The 17,489-nt window shown below is 41.5% G+C and overlaps 1 protein-coding gene across 3 annotated transcripts; it reads right to left on the bottom strand.

Moving 5' to 3' along the window:
* Positions 1-124: 124 nt before the first annotated feature.
* On the bottom strand, positions 125-17,179 carry eda (ectodysplasin A). Of its 3 annotated transcripts, none has more exons than XM_008419898.1 (8): positions 16,686-17,179; positions 9,672-9,774; positions 6,324-6,362; positions 4,974-5,138; positions 4,620-4,648; positions 4,458-4,509; positions 2,098-2,228; positions 125-1,847 (listed from the first exon to the last, which is right to left on the bottom strand). In XM_008419898.1, exons 1-8 carry the CDS (start codon positions 17,010-17,012, stop codon positions 1,584-1,586), a joined length of 1,110 nt encoding a protein of 369 aa, XP_008418120.1. In that variant the 5' UTR covers positions 17,013-17,179; the 3' UTR covers positions 125-1,583. The 3 variants fall into 3 exon arrangements, with proteins under 3 accessions (XP_008418120.1, XP_008418122.1, XP_008418123.1); XM_008419900.1 differs by having other exon boundaries at positions 2,104-2,228; XM_008419901.1 differs by having other exon boundaries at positions 4,983-5,138.
* Between the last annotated feature and the right edge of the window lie 310 nt (positions 17,180-17,489).

The raw sequence follows: 17,489 nt of genomic DNA, 5'->3' as shown, positions 1-17,489 counted from the left end.
GCTCGCACAGCGTCATTTATCCTTGTCAGCGCTCGTGCCAGTTCGGGCTGATATGAAAGGGAGGTTGGAGGCCTTTAAATGAACACCACCGGCTGCACAAACACAGAAGACGAGGGAGGCGCACTTAGGCAGAAAACGAAAACATTTTAATCCATCAATCAACTCCATTTACAAAAGTATATTCCATTTTATATACATTATGTACAAGCATGTATTAACAACTTGTTTCTCTACATGGATTCAGTCATAAGGTAACTAAACAAAAGCACTGGGAGACATATCACTGGTATTTTGCAGGGATGCTGTAGTGCAAATGTGCGCAAAAAAATATATATATACACATATATATATATATATATAGTGCTGTTGCTCTTTGAATACCTTCCTTTGTCCTTGCATCTCGTGGAGTTTTCAACTCCTCCTTCCATGACTTATAGAAAAGGCTTAAATAATAGAAACAGAAACTAAATCATGAGAGAAACAGTGCCTCGCTAAAGTACCTTTTTTTATATCTTACCACAATACAATCACAAACGTTTAAGGTTTTTTTTTTGCTATTGGAAGTTTATTTGATGGCCCTTGAAAAAGAGCTGTGAAATGGAAGGAAAATTGTACAACGGATTTAAACTTTACTAATAAAAATGTCATGTCATCCCAATGGCAATATCATGTTGTAGGACTTTTTTTTCTCCCCCACCAGCAGGAACAGAACAACCGGTCAGAGTTGATTGGACGCTGGCTAAAGCCAAGTACAAGGCGATTCTGAAAGAAAACTAGTTAGTAAGCGGAGGTTCAGTTTTTATCAAGATAATCCCAAACAAAGCAAGCGCTCCAATGGAACGGTCTGGATCAAAGCATATTCATGCCAAATGCATAAATGAGCCAAAGACCAAACTTGTATCCAATTGAGACGCTGTGGCAACACTTAAAACCTGTTGTTTACAGATGCTCTTCATTCAATCTGTGAGATTGACATGTTTTGCAAAATCAAAGTAGCTAACATTTTAAAGCTGGTAGAAACATTTCAGGTTTTTATTTGTAAAAAACAAAAAAAAAATGCTAAAAACTTAATTATTTTCCTTCCATTTCAGATCTAAGGACAACTTTATGTTGGTGTATTGCGTAAAATGTTCATAAAATATATTCATTTTTGTGGCTGTGACGTGATGAAAGGTTTGAGGAGGAGTGTGAACCATGAATAAATTTGCAAGGCACCGTCACTGGTGTTTTTTTTGTCATTGTTCAACAGCACGTAAAAGTACGTAATTACTAAGTACCTATCAGCACAGTGTCCTTCCTTGTTATAAAGAGAGCTGCTGCGCATCGAGGGTGACTATAAATAGAGATTTTGAAGTTTGACGAGGATATTTGGTTCCAAAAGGCGTATTTCTGCACATATTTATGTGGAAGGGAAGTATTTGAAGTGTTCAGAGTCCTTTTTTTCTTTTTTTTTAAAGGCAAACGTTTGAAAGTGAACAAAAGTCACCAAAGCTCGCCGAGTGTCCTCTAGACATTGGCCTTAAAATGAACCCAGCAATCCCACATCAGGCAGGATGAAAAAAGACAGCAGACGGCGAGTGCAGTTAACCGTTCTGTCCAGCAGATGGAGCCTCTCCGAGCCTGACGCTGCCCAGGAAGGTGGTGTGATTGGTCATGTTTATGAGCGTGTACTCGTGGGCTATGCGTATGGAGATCTTCTGGCCCGAGCGCAGCAGGCTCACGCCTGCCGTGTAGCAGGTGTTGAACTTGCGCTGGCCTGTCTCGATGCTACACGTGCAGCGCAGGAACGGGCTGGAGTCCACCATCACGTCATAGCTGGCAATGTCGGTGAAGTTGAGGTAGTACACCTGGTGAGAAAAGAAAGGAGATCCGCACGAGACTGAGAGGGGTAATCTAAACGAGGGCGGCGAGAGCATTTAGGGGGTTCTCTGAGAGCCTGAGCGGCAGCAGAAGCACGACTTCCAGAGCTGCACGCTGAGCCACAGAGGGAAGAGAATGACTCAGACATTAACAAAGCAGGCAGGGTTTCTTTTAAGATCAGCTGCCAGCTCTTTTCGACTGTAATTTTAAAGGAGTTACGTCAAGGACCGTACTCACTTCTACCTGACTATATATGAAGTAGACACCGTCCAGCAGCACCACCAGCTCTCCGGTGCGAGGGTTCATCCTGAACACGTCTTTATTGATGGACACCATCTTCCAGTTCCTGAGGACGCCTTGAGACAGATCTAAACATGTCACAACAAACACAGGGCGAGACAAACGGTCAACATAAACAACTCGTGGCGATGTTTTAACGAAAAACAGATCTTGGCACTGACAGAATATAAACCTGCTTAATGATGCTTGTGCTCCGTCTTAGGAGAAGGACTGAGGTAGCATGCGAGCCGTTCAGTCCTGACGTCAGGCCACATGGCTCTGACATTTAAAGCAGGCTTACATGTGTTGAATGAACATGAAACAGCAGTGAGATTACAGTTAGGCCACTATCGTCCTGCACAATGTTAAAGTCGCGGAATCACACATTTCTCCAGCTGGAAAATTTACTTTCTCATTTGACAGCAGCTCTGACGTACATCCTTCGCAATTCAACTGAATAAGAAATAAATCTGTGTAAAGGACCAAAAGTGAAACAATGAAATTTGTTTGAATATTGTGAACAATCAGTCTTCATCGGTGGCGGTCTGTGAGCGCCTCACTCCTTCACTTGGCAGTGTTCAGGAAGTTGTGATGTCGAAACTTGTCGCAAATGACCTCATCGTTCACAAATTCACTTCTCTGCAAATCTTTCCGAGCAATTTAACGTTTTCTGTCTTTTCTTCTTCTCTAACGTCTCTAATCACTGCAGCTCTGTTGGATTTTGACCAATAATCTTAGCCCACTTCTAATTCAACCTCATGTTTCATGGCATCTTGTGAAGGTCGAACCTGCAAGATGAAAGCATGTGATGCTAAACGGTAACATTTGCCTTTTTTTGTCTTATTTTTTGCAAAAACCTTTGAGATGTTTTGTAGGATTTTCTTATACTGAAAATACAGTTCATGTTAACTTGATTGACCAATATGGAATTACACTTTTGCACTTTGACAACTCCCCAGAACATGATTTTACTATGAATTACGAGTGGTGGAATTACTTGAAAATGCCATTTCCATTTTAATTATTAAATATGGTATAATATTGTCCTTTTTGGGGAAGTTATGTGCAGCAATACCAACTATTTCTGTAAAACCACACAAAGGCAAAAATAAAGCTTAAAAAAATTGCAACTCTGACTGAAGCTTTTTGAAAAAAGGCTCATCCGTACCAAATCCTGAATTTTCTTATTTTGTTGGACTTGGTTTGACACAGAAAAAATAAAAATTGCTCCTCATCTTTCTCGCAAGCACCTGAAGTCCTTGGGTCAAAGCTACTCATATCTTCATCCATCTTGACAAAACAAAATTTTCCAGCTAATCCCAGATCATGATACAGCCATCACCATGTTTCACTTAGCATGACGTTCTTTTAGTGCTAAAATATTTGCCCAAGGTTTCAGTTTGTAAAGATTATAAAGATTCCCCACACGGTTTGAGAGCTTTTAGTCAGACGTGGATGTTTTCTTTGGACAAAAGAAAAAGGCTTCTCTCATGTAAACCTATTCCTTAGTCCAGACATATGGAGAATACATAAGACTTTTCTCACAAGGAGCGTTCAGTGGAAATTCCTGAAGATTTCTTCGGTGCTGCGGTCAAGCAGCCTCCCTCGATTTCTGTTGTGTAGCTTTAGTTTTCGAGAAACCCTCAGCTTTTAGAACCATTGTCCCTTTTTTCTCTCTCTAATAACTAAAGATTTTCTTTACTGTGCCAAGATACATTACTGTGAATTCTTACACTCTTGTCCTCACCCAAATCTTTGTACAATGAGATCCTTTGTAACCTTCCTGCAATGTATGCCTTTAGCTAGAGGTTGTAAATCAGGTCGACTTCATTTCAGTTAGGTTATTTGACTATAATTGATCTTAGGTATGTGCCAAAGAATGGAAATGTGCTTCAACTAAGTATCAGGTAAAGGATTGGCACTAATTTTGCAGTTTTTTCTTCTTAGTTAATCGGAACGCACTACATTGCCTGATATGTGTAAAAAAATGAAATGATTTATTTCATTTTATTTTCTTACATAGCACAAGCTTTCCATTTTAACAGGGGCTTGTAGACGATTCCGTATTTCGACATAAAGACCATAATCCCCTCAGATGTGGCGTGCTGGATCTCTCGAGCGAACCATCAAAGGCGTGCCAACAATCTAAAGAAATGTCATTTGTTTTCTTGTAATTTCAATGTTTGGCAGGCCCGTCTGTTTGGTATAACTCCAAAATTGTGTGTTTGACAAACAGCAGTGACAGGGATAATTCGTGCTTATTGCTTCGTGTCAAACACGCTAGTATATCTCCGAGTGAGCATGAGCAAGGCACCCACCTTCCCTCACTTGGATTGTTGTTTCTTGTCCTTGTAAGTGAACCACTGCCGGCTGGAAAGCAAAGAACCCCAGGTGAATAATTTGCAAGGGGGGCAGGCGGGCCCTCACATTGATAAATATTTGTAGAATTAGATTTAATTCAATGAAGGGTGTACTCTTACCTGGAATTTCTTTGACTTATCAGAAACCCCTGCAACAATAAAAGACAGACATGATTTTTTTTTTTTAAATCCTGCAGTTCAATGCTGGAGAGAAACAAAAGGAGGAGCGGTGATTAAACAAAACAAACACTGACATAGTTTAAGGATAAATCACTGCTATTCTGCACAATGTTTGACAACCTGAATCAGACAGCCTCACAGTGGAGGCAATGAGTTAATCAATTTTGACAACTTGAGCCCCCCTCTAGTGTGGGAAAGCGGCGATGTGATGGGGGAGCACTGTAATCTAGGTGGAAAATCTCCGAGCTCTGTTTTCTCGGTTATCTCAGCGTATGTTGCGCGGAGTCTTTGTACCTGCCGGACCTTGAGGGCCTGGAGGTCCCTGTGGCCCAGGGGGCCCGGGAGGTCCTACGGGCCCCACAACGTTGCTTCCTGGAATGCCGGGGATCCCCGGGATGCCCGGCGGGCCCTGTGGCCCCGGGGGACCCGGGAGACCAGGCGGTCCAGGCCTTTTCTTCGCTGTGGAAAGAGAAAGACAATAAAGTTACTTTTGTTGGAATCTAATCTTCGTGATCTTAAGAGATGTGGCGATATGAAGACGGGCCAGAGCCACGAAGGTTTTGATGGAGAGCATAAAACAAAATACACGCAAGTATGTTCATATTCCAAATACTCCATTTTGTCTCGTTACAACCACAAACCTCACTGTATTTTACGAGGTTTTTTTATGTGATAGATCAACACAAACTTGTGTTTATTTGGAAGTGAAAAAAAAGATGCATATTTTTTTTTTTTTTAAACAGTTAATAAAATAACTTCAAAGTGAATAAAGTTAAAAGTTCTAGTTTAATTGAGGACACGCAAAATCACTGAAACTCAGTCAGACTTCATGGAGAGTGTGAGTGGAGATGTTAATTTTCATGTCTTGCCAGATTTTTTAATACGTTTCGTTGTGGGCATGGAGCGCTGGGGTCTAGGTTTTCTGCTACGCAGACTTTGGCATGTTTTGTAAAAAGTTCACTTTTGGCCTCATTTGGCTAAAACCTCTTCAACATAGCCTTTCTTAATTTTATGTATTTATTTTTATGTGTGTCAAATAAAAAGCTGGACTTCTCATTGCTTTCTTTCAACAACTGCTCTTCTCTCTCACAGGTCGTTCCGTTGACAGATCCTCCCACCTGAGCTGTGGATGTCTGCAGCTCTTCCAGAGTTACCACGGCGACAGTTTCTCAGATTGCCAGGCCTTTCTGTTTATGTTGACGGCCTTTTTAATGTTACATTTGCAGTTGTCCAAAGATCTTTTCATTTTTTAAAATGAAGAATTAGTCCAGTGAGATGCTAAAAGCTGGGGATGACGCCTGCTTTAAGCCTGCTGGAACCACTTTAAAGAAAATCCAAACCTGACCTATTCATGACCCCAGAGGTCATCACAGAACAACTCTATTTATACTAGAGTTAAATATTTACCAGTATTTAACTTACTGGTAAATATGTGTAGACTATTTACTAGTAAGCTGATTAATTGGTTGTACTGGATTTATTTAATGGTATCGGAGGAAAGATTGCTGAATACAAATGCAACACACATATTTCACACATTTGTGTAAAAAAGTTTGAAACAATCTAGTTTTCCTTCTAGTGTTACACTACTTTGTGTTTGTCCATCACACAAAATCCCAATAGACATCTTGCAAGGCACAGTACCTTTTTTCCTCTCTTTCCTCTTCTCCTTTCCATTTGATTCTGAAATAGTAAAAAAAAACAACAAAAAAAACAGCAGCATGATTATTCCCGAAATAGTTTCATGAACAATCACCGTCTTGGACACCATCCCGAGCGTCCGCCTCGTTCTGCGCAGGTATCCCATAATCGGGTTTCCCAGATTCAGACGGTGCGCGGCGAAACCCACTGGAGTGGAGGTATGTCAGTCTGCGGTATCTCGTAGTGTAGTAATTTGTAAGTGCGGTTTCACCTCCTCTGTATGAACAAGTGCCTTAAGCATTCGCAGGCAGTGGAACTGGAGAAGATCATTAGAGAGATACTTTATCCTGCCAAAATCCCTTTTCTTTGAATTAGACCCAGATGGAGAACACAGATGAAAGTGTGTGTACATGTGTGCATGGGTTTGTTTAAGCATACATTCACCACCGGCAACCAACCCCCCCCTCCCGACCCGCCCCCAGCCCCCGTGCCCTGCGTCGCCGTTGCGTGCACGGCCGCACACGTCCGGATGTTCGACGGGGAATCGATGTCACTGCTCCGGAGTTAAAATGCGCGCACGTACATATATGCTCAGCTGAGGAATCCTTTCAAAAAGCCCTTTTGTGCATGTTTACCATGTCATTAGAACTACAAAGGCCATTTAACCTTAAAACCTCACAGTTTGAGTCCCCCCTCAAACATATGGGCCGGCGTTTCTCCCCTGGCTAAATGACTGGATGCATCCGCGTAGATTTCTCTTAACGAGCAGCCCTATCTGGAATCTGGTGCCCGTTAGAGGAGCGCTGCAGACACACACACAAACACACACATGCAAAAAAAAAAGAAAAAAAAAAAAAGAAAGAAAAAGGACACACATACATAAATGCACACAAAACAGCACACATCTAAGGCTGAGATTACAAAAGCCTTTGTCTGTGCGCTCGGCGTAGAGGAAAGACCTGGGAATGATTAGTGTTTAGAGGCTCGGGACGTTACTGATTTATGTAGAAACTCTCAAAGGTGAGTTTTTTCTTCTAATTTAAACACAATCACTAAATTCCCCCGCCGCCGCCACACCCCAAGTATTCAGTGTCACGCCACAGACGCTGGAATGCCTTGTGATCATGGTGCACTTGTTGCACTCAGACATGAAACATCAAAGTCTTTGCTTTTTTTTATTTGCATAGCTCAGATTCTAAACAAAAGCTAATTCAGACATATTAGCCATATGGCTTTTTTTTTCTTCTTTTTTCCTTCAATGGAGTTATTAGTTTACATAAATCAGCTTAACGAAAGCAATCAACACTGCTGACTATTATTCTAATATTCAGATGTGCGACGATAGGTGCGAGCGACATTTGAGAGACTGTGTTATTTTGAGACTGAGGAAAATCGAGAGGATTTCACTGTCTGTTTCGAATTGGTGCAACCTTCCCAAAGCCCTTGTTGTCCTTGCTTGCTATCCAAGTATTAATCAATCCCATTTCACTTAAAGTTTTTGCTATAAAAGCACAGCCAAATGATGTGGTGCGGTCGCTTTGTAAAGTTAGCACTAAGAAGTTTAAAAAAAAAAAAAACTAAAATAATTCATTCCACAGAGAAGTGAGAAGCCATTAACATCCAGTTTTCAGAATTTAGGAGCCGTAATCCCAACATGAGCCCTTTATTTACCCAGTAACCGAACCCCGTTACTACAGAAACAATTGCTCAACAGTCAAGTCAGCAGGTGCAATGCAGTCAACAAGAGTGGACTAATTCATCTGTTGGTTTTCCTGTGAAAGGATTTGATTGGTAATCAGAAGTTCAAGCATTACAAAAAAACAAACAAAAAACAAAAACTCAAACCCATTATTTTATATTCAATAAAAAAAACATAAGAACTCCTAACATATTTGTTTTGTGATTTAACTCCGACATTCTGATGCACTTTTTTTTTTAGTTTCCCAAAAGTTTCCCAAAAGTGATAAAAGCTGGAGACACCTTTAAGATTGCATTTGATTACTTTCTGCTGGATTCAAAACTGTTGCTTCTTAAGCAACATACAGCACTTAGTGCTTGTTATAGTCTAAGATAGGGATGCATAATTTGGAAATTTTTAGATCTGGAACCATTCCAAGATTATTAACCCTGGAGGCTGGCCTACAGGGTTTATATATATATATATATATATACACATACATATATATATGTATATATATACATATACATACACACACGTGTATAGTATTTTACATATTTGTTCAAACTAACATTATGTTCTGAAAGCATAATGAACTTCTCTGTCTTCTCCCTTCGCAGAGAAGGGAGAAGGCTGTCAAGTCCACAAATAAGCTGCTCCGTCAGAAATAAAACAAAACATTCACAGTCTGGTGCAGTATCTTAGTTCTGTCAATCATCCTTGTGTACGTGCTGCTCACACCCTCCTGCTTTCTCTCTGCTGTGCTACAGCTTCTTCTTGTCAGCAGAGTCTGTCATGAATGCTCAGGTTAGCATGCATGGCCACCGCTTTAATAGAGATTTTAAATATAGTCGAGGAAAGCAGGTTCTGGCACAACGTTGACTAAAACAACCAGACTTAATGCCGTTAATCTTGAGCAAGTTAATGTTATTCAAATCACATGCACATGGCATACTGCATATTGTTGGGGTTTAGGCCCAAATGTCGCCACATTCCTTCTTCACATAGACACAGCTTTATAAACTTGTACTACTGATGCTACAATTGTGACCACATTTAGATTTCTTAACTTTAAGGGAGCCAAAAAAAAAGCTATCCATTAAAAAGTCTGAATGTGCTCTGCCCCATTCTCCATACTTGAATAATGTTATTGATATTCCTATTTTGTTCTTTCTTCAACTTAAGAACTGAATGACCAGTAAAATAATTCAATTTTGATAAGGTTTTGCAAATAAATACATCTGTTGATTTTTTTTTAATGGCATTATTTTGCATGGATCTTTGCCTACGACAAACGATACATTTATGTTTATGTTGGCCAATGACAGGGGTAAGATTACATTGCATAAAATTGGCCACGATTTTCATTTAATTCCAACAAGGTTCCAATTTGAAATTATTTCCAAATGTTCATGGATCACCTTCCCATGGAGATTTACTGCAAACATCCCTCCTATTTGCAAAATTAGTGCTATAAATGTTTGGAAGGTCAGACCTAAAAGTAAATTGGAAATTGTTGTCAACCAGGGAAAGGCCTAATTGGTGCACCTCTAGTAGTTAATCTACAGGTGGAAAATGACAAGGTGGGAAACACAGCATCCGATTACAGCTTCCTTGTAAGGGTGTGGATGAATAATAAAAAAAAAAAAACACAAAAAAAAAACGCCTCACACCTGTTTCCGTTTCCCTGGCAGGACTCCTTTTTGCTCGTCGCGTTCTTCCTCTGCTGTCTTTTGTGCCGTGGAAGTCGTCGTCGTTTCTGTAGAGGAACCTCTCCTGAAGGGGACACAGAGAGGGTAAGGGAAAATTTAAGAGTGGAAAATTGCCCAGAACTCAAAACGTGCAACAAGCGTCGAAACAAAAGAGCCTTGAATCGAACAGCGGTGAATATCAATAAGCAGCAATGCCATCTGGGATGAAGTCAACAGAAAATAAAGGAAAAACAATCCAGGGTTTTGAGAGGGAAACACACGTTACAAGTATTGACTCTATTCTTGGCATGTAATGTTTGCACAGAAACAACTTGGGGCATTTAAAAAGACGCGAGCCGAGACATTCACCTGTGGCCAAGTCATTGTCTGTCCCAGTACGGGCGGTAATTTATCCCGTAACCCGAGTCGTTTCTGTCTGTGTCTGAACTCGCCACCTGGCCACGGACGCTCTAAAATTCACCTTTTTTTTTTCTTTTTCAACACAAAAGGAGGACATGAGGTGGGGTTAATTCGAGAGCAACACCTATTCATACGCACCTGGTCCCAGCCTATTCACTGGTGACATGAATAACCAAAATTAAAAAAAATAAAAAGTCCAAGAAACAGATCTGGTGTGGCGTATTTAAGATCTGTAAATCAATTTTCCCCCACTGCTGTCTTTTTATATGACCTACATATTGGTGTGCTGATCAGTGTCAGACTGTCCTGAAACCTGGCACCAAAAACATCCAAATCGCCACACAGACTTTATTTTATCGTATCTGAAAATGTGTACATATATTTCTTTTCATGTGCAGCATCATACAAGCCCTTTATTTCCACCTGTGCAATATTTAATGTTTGAATTTCACATGTCAGATCAACAAAAGAAGGACATTTTTGTCAAATGGCAGGAAAATTATATATTTTTTAAAATTTCCTTATAATATTAGTGCTGTACACTATATCACAATTATTTTGTTAGTGAATTATTAATCTCACAATGGAGGGCTGAAGGTCACAGTGAATGAAAAACAACAGAAAACCCTTAGGGGATTGATCACATAAAAAAATATTTAAGCATCGCTCACTATACATGTAAAATATTTTAGAAGCTATAAGTAGCTTTTATTTTTTCCATTTCACGGTTTTATATGCCATGTGTCAGGCTACAACATAAAATCTTAATAAAATACATCGAGGTTTGATTTTCAAGATGGTAAAATGGGAAATATTTCTAAAAGTTCAGTCACGAAGCCCCGACAACCTGATATCGCCCCCTTTCCGAAGCAGCTTGAACTCTCAGTGCCTCCCCAGTGTGGTTTTAAACCAAAACCACCGACAGACCATAAGAAGACAGACACAAGAAGTTATGTTTCTAGTTTTCTATACCTCTTTTCAGATGTGGGAACACCCACCCTCCCGAATGCCTTCCCTGAAGCGAGCGATGAGCTGAATCATGTCGAACACCTCCCCAGCCGGCTCAGAGTGCAGTTAACATCTACGTCCCTGACCAGCTGCCAGCTACGTCTGACCTTACGAGGCCCGGGAAATCCAGAACCGATGAACGAGCGCGAGTTGGAACAGTTTACGGACAACACAGCCGCTCCAGATGTTCCTTGGGAGCTGAAACGTTTGCTGTTCATTTGGCATGCAGGTGCCTCCACATCTCCTCTCCAGCTGTTGGTGTGTAAAAGAACGAGTGGGGGTGGAGAGGGGGGGTATCTCAAAAGTATTCTTGGTGTGTATGTTCAGCCATATGGCTTTACACTTTCGTCTGTTCTGACAGCCAAACATGATCTCGCAGCCAATTTCTGGCCCGAGATTAAGGGCCCGGCAGAACGACGAAAGACAAACAAGCAGTCTGCGAGGCTACTACCAAACCGGTGCAGCTGACAGATGAAGGCAAAAGAGCGGGGAAGAAAAATTAATTTTAAACTAAAAGCTCCCATTAAAGTGCCATGCGGAATGGTTTCACACTCTCGCTTGCTTGGTTTCACATCATTACAACATTTGCAGCCCTCATCGTCTTCAAAGGCATGCCGAGTTACAGTAAATCAGGATGACAACGTGTTGGTATGTATGCCAAGTGCCAACTATTGAGTAAACCATTCTTTTTCGGCACAAAGGGAAAATGCAATTAATTAGAGGGCTTTCAAATCTTCAAAGTGAGGGGGGTTGCTGTTGCGAGCCGTGGACGCGATTCCCTGTTGCTTCGTGAGGATATGACTAAAATTCAGTCACCCCAGGCTGTGTAATTTTGCTATTACAGGATTGCTCCTTTCGCTTTAATTAGCACCACTCCAAAAGCCTGTATGCTTGCCAGCACTTTTAAACATCAGATTCCCTACATATTTATGACAACTAAAGACAACAAGTAGATTCGCCTTTATATTTCACTGCACTAAATATCCATCCTGGTTGCGGCATAGATATGTGAAACCCAATAGCGCTTAAGAATGTGAGGTTAAAAAGTTGAGGAGGTGAAACCGAGGGCTGGTGGCTGATGTTGCATGTCGGGTGCCCATCACCGCTGCGCAGGCATTACTAACCCCAGTGGCATGCATCCTCCAGAGAGCCGACGGCTCGTGATACTCCTGTGATTCAAGCGCTCGAATTCGACGATGACAGCGTGTTTTCTTTTAAAACACCACGCACAAAAAGGGCGGCCTCCCCGTCTTAACCGCTTTCTCTCCATGTGTTTCAAACCATAACCCGGGTAATTCAATAACAGTACGCATACACTATGAAGTTCAACCTGAGGGAAATGTAGCCTGTCAGCAGCCAATCACCGCTCGGACTGTTGCAACACTTGCTGGCGGAGAGATTCCTCACTCGAACGCGTCGAGAATTTATTATTTTGGTTGATGTTTGCGACGACTCTGGACTCAATCTGTCTGCGCCATCTGCTTGTCAGGACGATTCAGGCTGTGTGCGTTTAAGTGTTTGCTCTCCTCACGTCGCCGATGTTTTAATGTCCTATTGGGCTTTTACGACACTTAATTTATTTTATGCACGATATCCGAGTGAACAATCACAATACTTGCTGTTTTAGATATCGGCAGCAAATTACAATCAAAGAAGGTCACAGCCCACCCGGCGCCTCGACGCTGTACGCGAGTAAGGACTTTTGAGTTTAATTCCCATCAAACTGGCTTTTTTTTTTTTTTTTAATAGCCATTAACCAGACTCCAGATGTTTCAGCATGTGCTCTCTCTGAGACTTTGAAGGCACAGATCAGAGCACAGAATTATTTCATATAACAGAAGGCCCAAGAAGAAAACATGAGCCGAGCTAACACGATCAAATAATCCTTAGATCACACTTTAATACATTTCTCTCGCTGATGTCAGGTGGACAAAGGCACAACATGCTCGAACCCCACATCTCGCTGCCATCATAGATATTAACGCTGTACACACCTGGACGGAGGTCGTTTTATTTTTACTGTTGGGAACTGAGCAGATCTGCGAAACAGCTGGAATTTACTGCCTTGCTCAAGGGCATTACCAACAGTGAGGTGGAGGTGAGGACTGTTAAGATCACTTCCCAGACCCACATCATAAATCGCCAGCTCATCTGCTTGGATTAAGAGAGCAACTGGAAGGATTTGGTGAAACTGTGAAGTTTTTGAGTGGTCCTTAACTTCTACCTGCAATCCGGAAACGGCTGCTTAGTTTTATGAATGTTTCTAAAAAAAAAAAAAAAAAAAAAAAAATCTTAAGCACTGCCATTCTTGTAAATGGTTGAGATGAATACTTTTCACTGACACAGTCTGCTGGGAGTGACTTGCATTCATCATCATCAGTTCCATTTCTGCTTATACACACACACAAGATTTTTGATCTCTGATACATATTAGTGGCTGCTTTCTTCTGATTGGATTTTCATCTTCTGCTTTACTCTCAAGACTGACTGAGATAAGTCAAAACATCTACTCTGAGAGAAGGCAGCAGGTTATAGCTGACAAATATGCAATAAAGTCTGAATATTAGCCTTATAAACAAGTTCAAAGAAATGCTCCTTTACCAACTTGAACCCAAACAATGTCGTTTCTTTTCTTTTTACTACCATTTTGTGGCAGTGTACAAACCAATTCCTCTCTGAAGTATTCAAACAATACAATATTCAAGGTACCAATTGTCTTTTGTCCTTTCCTACTGCCTCCAAACAAAGTAAACAATTAATATGCTTAAACTTATCGGTTTCTTCCTATTACTACCGAAGTATTTCTTGATTAATTTTACAGATAAATAATTATAAAAAAAATAATAATTCTACATTCTAGAAAATGACCTAAAATCATCTGTTCTCCAAGTGGGTATGAAACCTTCTTTTAAGACGAGGTATAAATTGGTAATTAAACATTACTTGAGGCACAGCTACATTTTCTACAGGACTTTTCCCCGAGTACAAAATGTCTAAAACTGCAAAAGTTATCAACTGTCCAAAGGGTGAAGTGACCTGGATCCAAATATTTTTCTTTACGGTTCAGTATTTTCATGGGTTATGGAGACAAACGCAGTTAATATCAATCCATCGTTTTCTATCAGGGCCACGGGGGTGTTTAGCGGTCGGGTACACCATGGAGAGGCCACTGGCTCATTACATGGCAAAACTACTAGTAGCTATTGTACAATTGAATTAACTTATGTATTGTTTTAAAGCAGACATCTGCTTTTATGAAATATGTAGCACGGAACGTCCATTTGCGTCACTGGGTAGGTGGCTCCTTCTAACACCAGAAGAAGTCTGCTAAAAAAAAAAAAAAAGTCCAAAACTACGAAAAGTGAGAAACGTTGTAGGGACAATGTGGCATTCTAGTCATTTTGTCCCTTCTCTACTTCTATGTTTGTAGTTTGGTCATACCTGACTTGTTGGTTGACTGCTTGACGTTTCTATATGAACCTAGCGTTCACTTGTATCCACATTGACGTACTTTCCATAATCTACTCATGGTCTGTTTTATGCAAAGTTAATTATGTGAGCTCATTTAGAGTCCTTTTGGTCTGATACTGGGTCGTTATCTGTCATATTGCACACGAGGAACCAGAACCAAAATTAAAACGGGATAATAAACCTAAGTTTTCATGAAGCAACATACAATAAAATCAAATTATGGGTGAAATATGAACATTTATAGGCAATTTATCATTATAATTATTGGGAGAACCTGTTCACAAAGTATATAAGTGCAAAATGGTTTAGTTGTAGACACAAAAAGTCAACGTACATATGTGAAATAGGGGTATGAAACGGTAAAGAGATAAACTGACCAGAGTAACACTTGACAAGGCAGAGATAACCCATTTCTGTTTTATCTGCAGTCATTCGCTTCTCAGTTGGATACAAGAAGCTGCCAAACAAGAAATGGCTCTTTTTTTTCCCCCTATGAAATTCTTTTGGATGCACTTGTTCATAGAAATAAAATGGATTTGTTTCGCTAAGAAACTCTGCTGAAACCGATCAGACACATGCTTCAAAATGTTTCAAAAGCCGTTTTAACCATAATGAAGGCATCCATACCACCTGTCTTTCTCAAAACATGGGTTATACGCACAAAAAAACAAATCCTGGTTACACATGCTGTGAAGGACAGTTGAGTACCACTTGTTTTATGTTTGCCACATCAGATGTATGCCGATTGTTCTGCTACACTTGCCTGTATACCTGTACGTCACATTAAATTTCAACCATTCCCGCTGAGGGGGCCTTTGATGCAGATGTGTGTGAAGATTCCAATAAACATTTTTTAACTCTACAAGAGAGATTCTTCAAAGGAAGGGACTTGGAAAAAAAAAAAAAGGCTAACAAGTGCGGCCTCAATGCCACATGCTCCTGTTTCTCCAACTATGTAAACTGTGGGACGTGTAATCAGAGTTGTTTAATGCAGACATCTGGCACGGACAGCATCACAGCACTGTTAAATATTTACAGCTGGGCCACAGTCTTTCACCTCATGAAGCATCACCATCTGGGCCGAATACCAGGCCCGTCTCACTCGGCTACAACAAGGGAAACAGCTACTATCTAAAATAAGCCAAGCAAAGAGACAGCTAAATAAATATCCCGAGCTCGTGAGAGAAAAATGTTACGGAGAAATCCCAATGCGAACGATGGATCTCATTAATGTTTCCTCCTGAGGAATAAATGTGTTTGCACTGGAAAACTTAAATCCCTCAGGGTGACAGCTACAGGTCCTGGCCAATGTCCCACACAGAGAATCGTTTTCTCCAGCGCAGAGCTTACACAACCGCTGACAAATGAACAGGATTGAGACAGCAACGTAAAGTTGAGAGGTGCAACTTGGTACTTTTCGTGCTGATCAAATTAGGGAGTGGAGGAGTCGGAGTGGGATGGGGGGGGGGTGAGGCTGTTTGCCAAAGCCACAGACAACACAATGAGTGTTCAATCAAGCCGCTGCCAAAAGGGAAAACACATGTGAGACGGAGACTGGCTCTGCTCCAAGTACCAAGTGCCCCATCTAAGTCCTGATGAATTTACATCAGCCCTTGGGGCTTTGCACCTGCTGGTGATTCAGTTAATGTGCAGTCCACCTGCTCCAGTACACTCACTGACCCCCCCAGCCCCCACTGTGCGTTTCCAGCTGGGCGAAACTCTGAGCATCTAACTCTTTCTCTGTTTTTAGAAGGGGGAAAAAAGATGACAAACTGGAATAATGGATAAAATGTATGAGTTTATTGCAATATATTCTCCAACGGGAGATGCTTTATTGAGGCAGGGTAGAAACACTGGGTTTACCTGACAGATTGATAGATGAGGGAATCAAATATTTCTCTCAACATCCATCTTCCCTGGGAATTGGGTTGACACAAGCTGCTGACAGGATTTTCTGCACATGAAGTTGGCCAGTAAAACATGCCGAGCACAGAACACAAGACACACAACCTGACACCCTGACACAGAAACAGGAGCAATCAACCAGCCTCCGATAGAAGAAGCGTGCTGAATCTCATTACAGGCTTTCTTTTTTACCTCTCGATCCTCTTCGCTGTGCCTGCTGCCGGTGTCCATTCGCGGGTGGCCAGGCGGCTGAACCCCCACCGGGTCATCCAGGTCAACCCCGGCGTGTGTCACCATAGAGTCCCGCTTCTGGTGGGTAATTTCCCTTTTCACCTCGGAGCGCAGGTCCAAATAGCAGACCAGGGTGACTGCGTGTAGGGTGAGCGACAGCAGGAATAATCCCAGAAAGACAGCGCTGCCGCTCCGACCCCTGCACTTCTTGCCGCACATGCATGGAGCCCCCCTGGGCATCACCGTGTCCGGGAAGTCCTCCGTGAGTGAAGCGTCATCGCATGCCATTATCGGAGGGAGCGCGGGTCATATGCTCCTTACCTCGGCATAATCAGCTCGTCTTGTGGCGCGTCGAGCCTGGGCTATTCATTTACGTGAAGGCTCATAGGTGCAGCAGCAGCAGGTCGGCTGCAAACTTCTCCCAGGATCTGTAGTAACAATGGATGTCCCGCCCATCTCGGCTGTGATTGGTCCAGAGCGCTGACTAATCCAGACGGTCCGGGACAGAGGTTGGGCGCTGGATTCAAAAGGGCCAGTGGTTGAGCGACACCTAATGGGCAATAGTAGGTACTACAACACGTGTAGACGGGACGGTGTGAGAGAAAATTAAAAAAAAGCAAGGAAAGAAAAAAAAAAGAACACCTGGATTTAACTAAGTCAGTGGTTCTCAGCATTTTTTAGGGGAAACCACCTTGGTAAAAGCTAACTTTTACATACAAATATTTATAACGAAAGAAAACAATTATTTAGGTATTCACAGACCAA

Source organism: Poecilia reticulata, linkage group LG10, assembly GCF_000633615.1.
Source record: "Poecilia reticulata strain Guanapo linkage group LG10, Guppy_female_1.0+MT, whole genome shotgun sequence".
In the NCBI taxonomy this organism is placed as follows: domain Eukaryota; kingdom Metazoa; phylum Chordata; class Actinopteri; order Cyprinodontiformes; family Poeciliidae; genus Poecilia; species Poecilia reticulata.
Note: the sequence above shows the minus strand (reverse complement) of the source record. Positions and strands in the feature narration are given on the sequence as shown.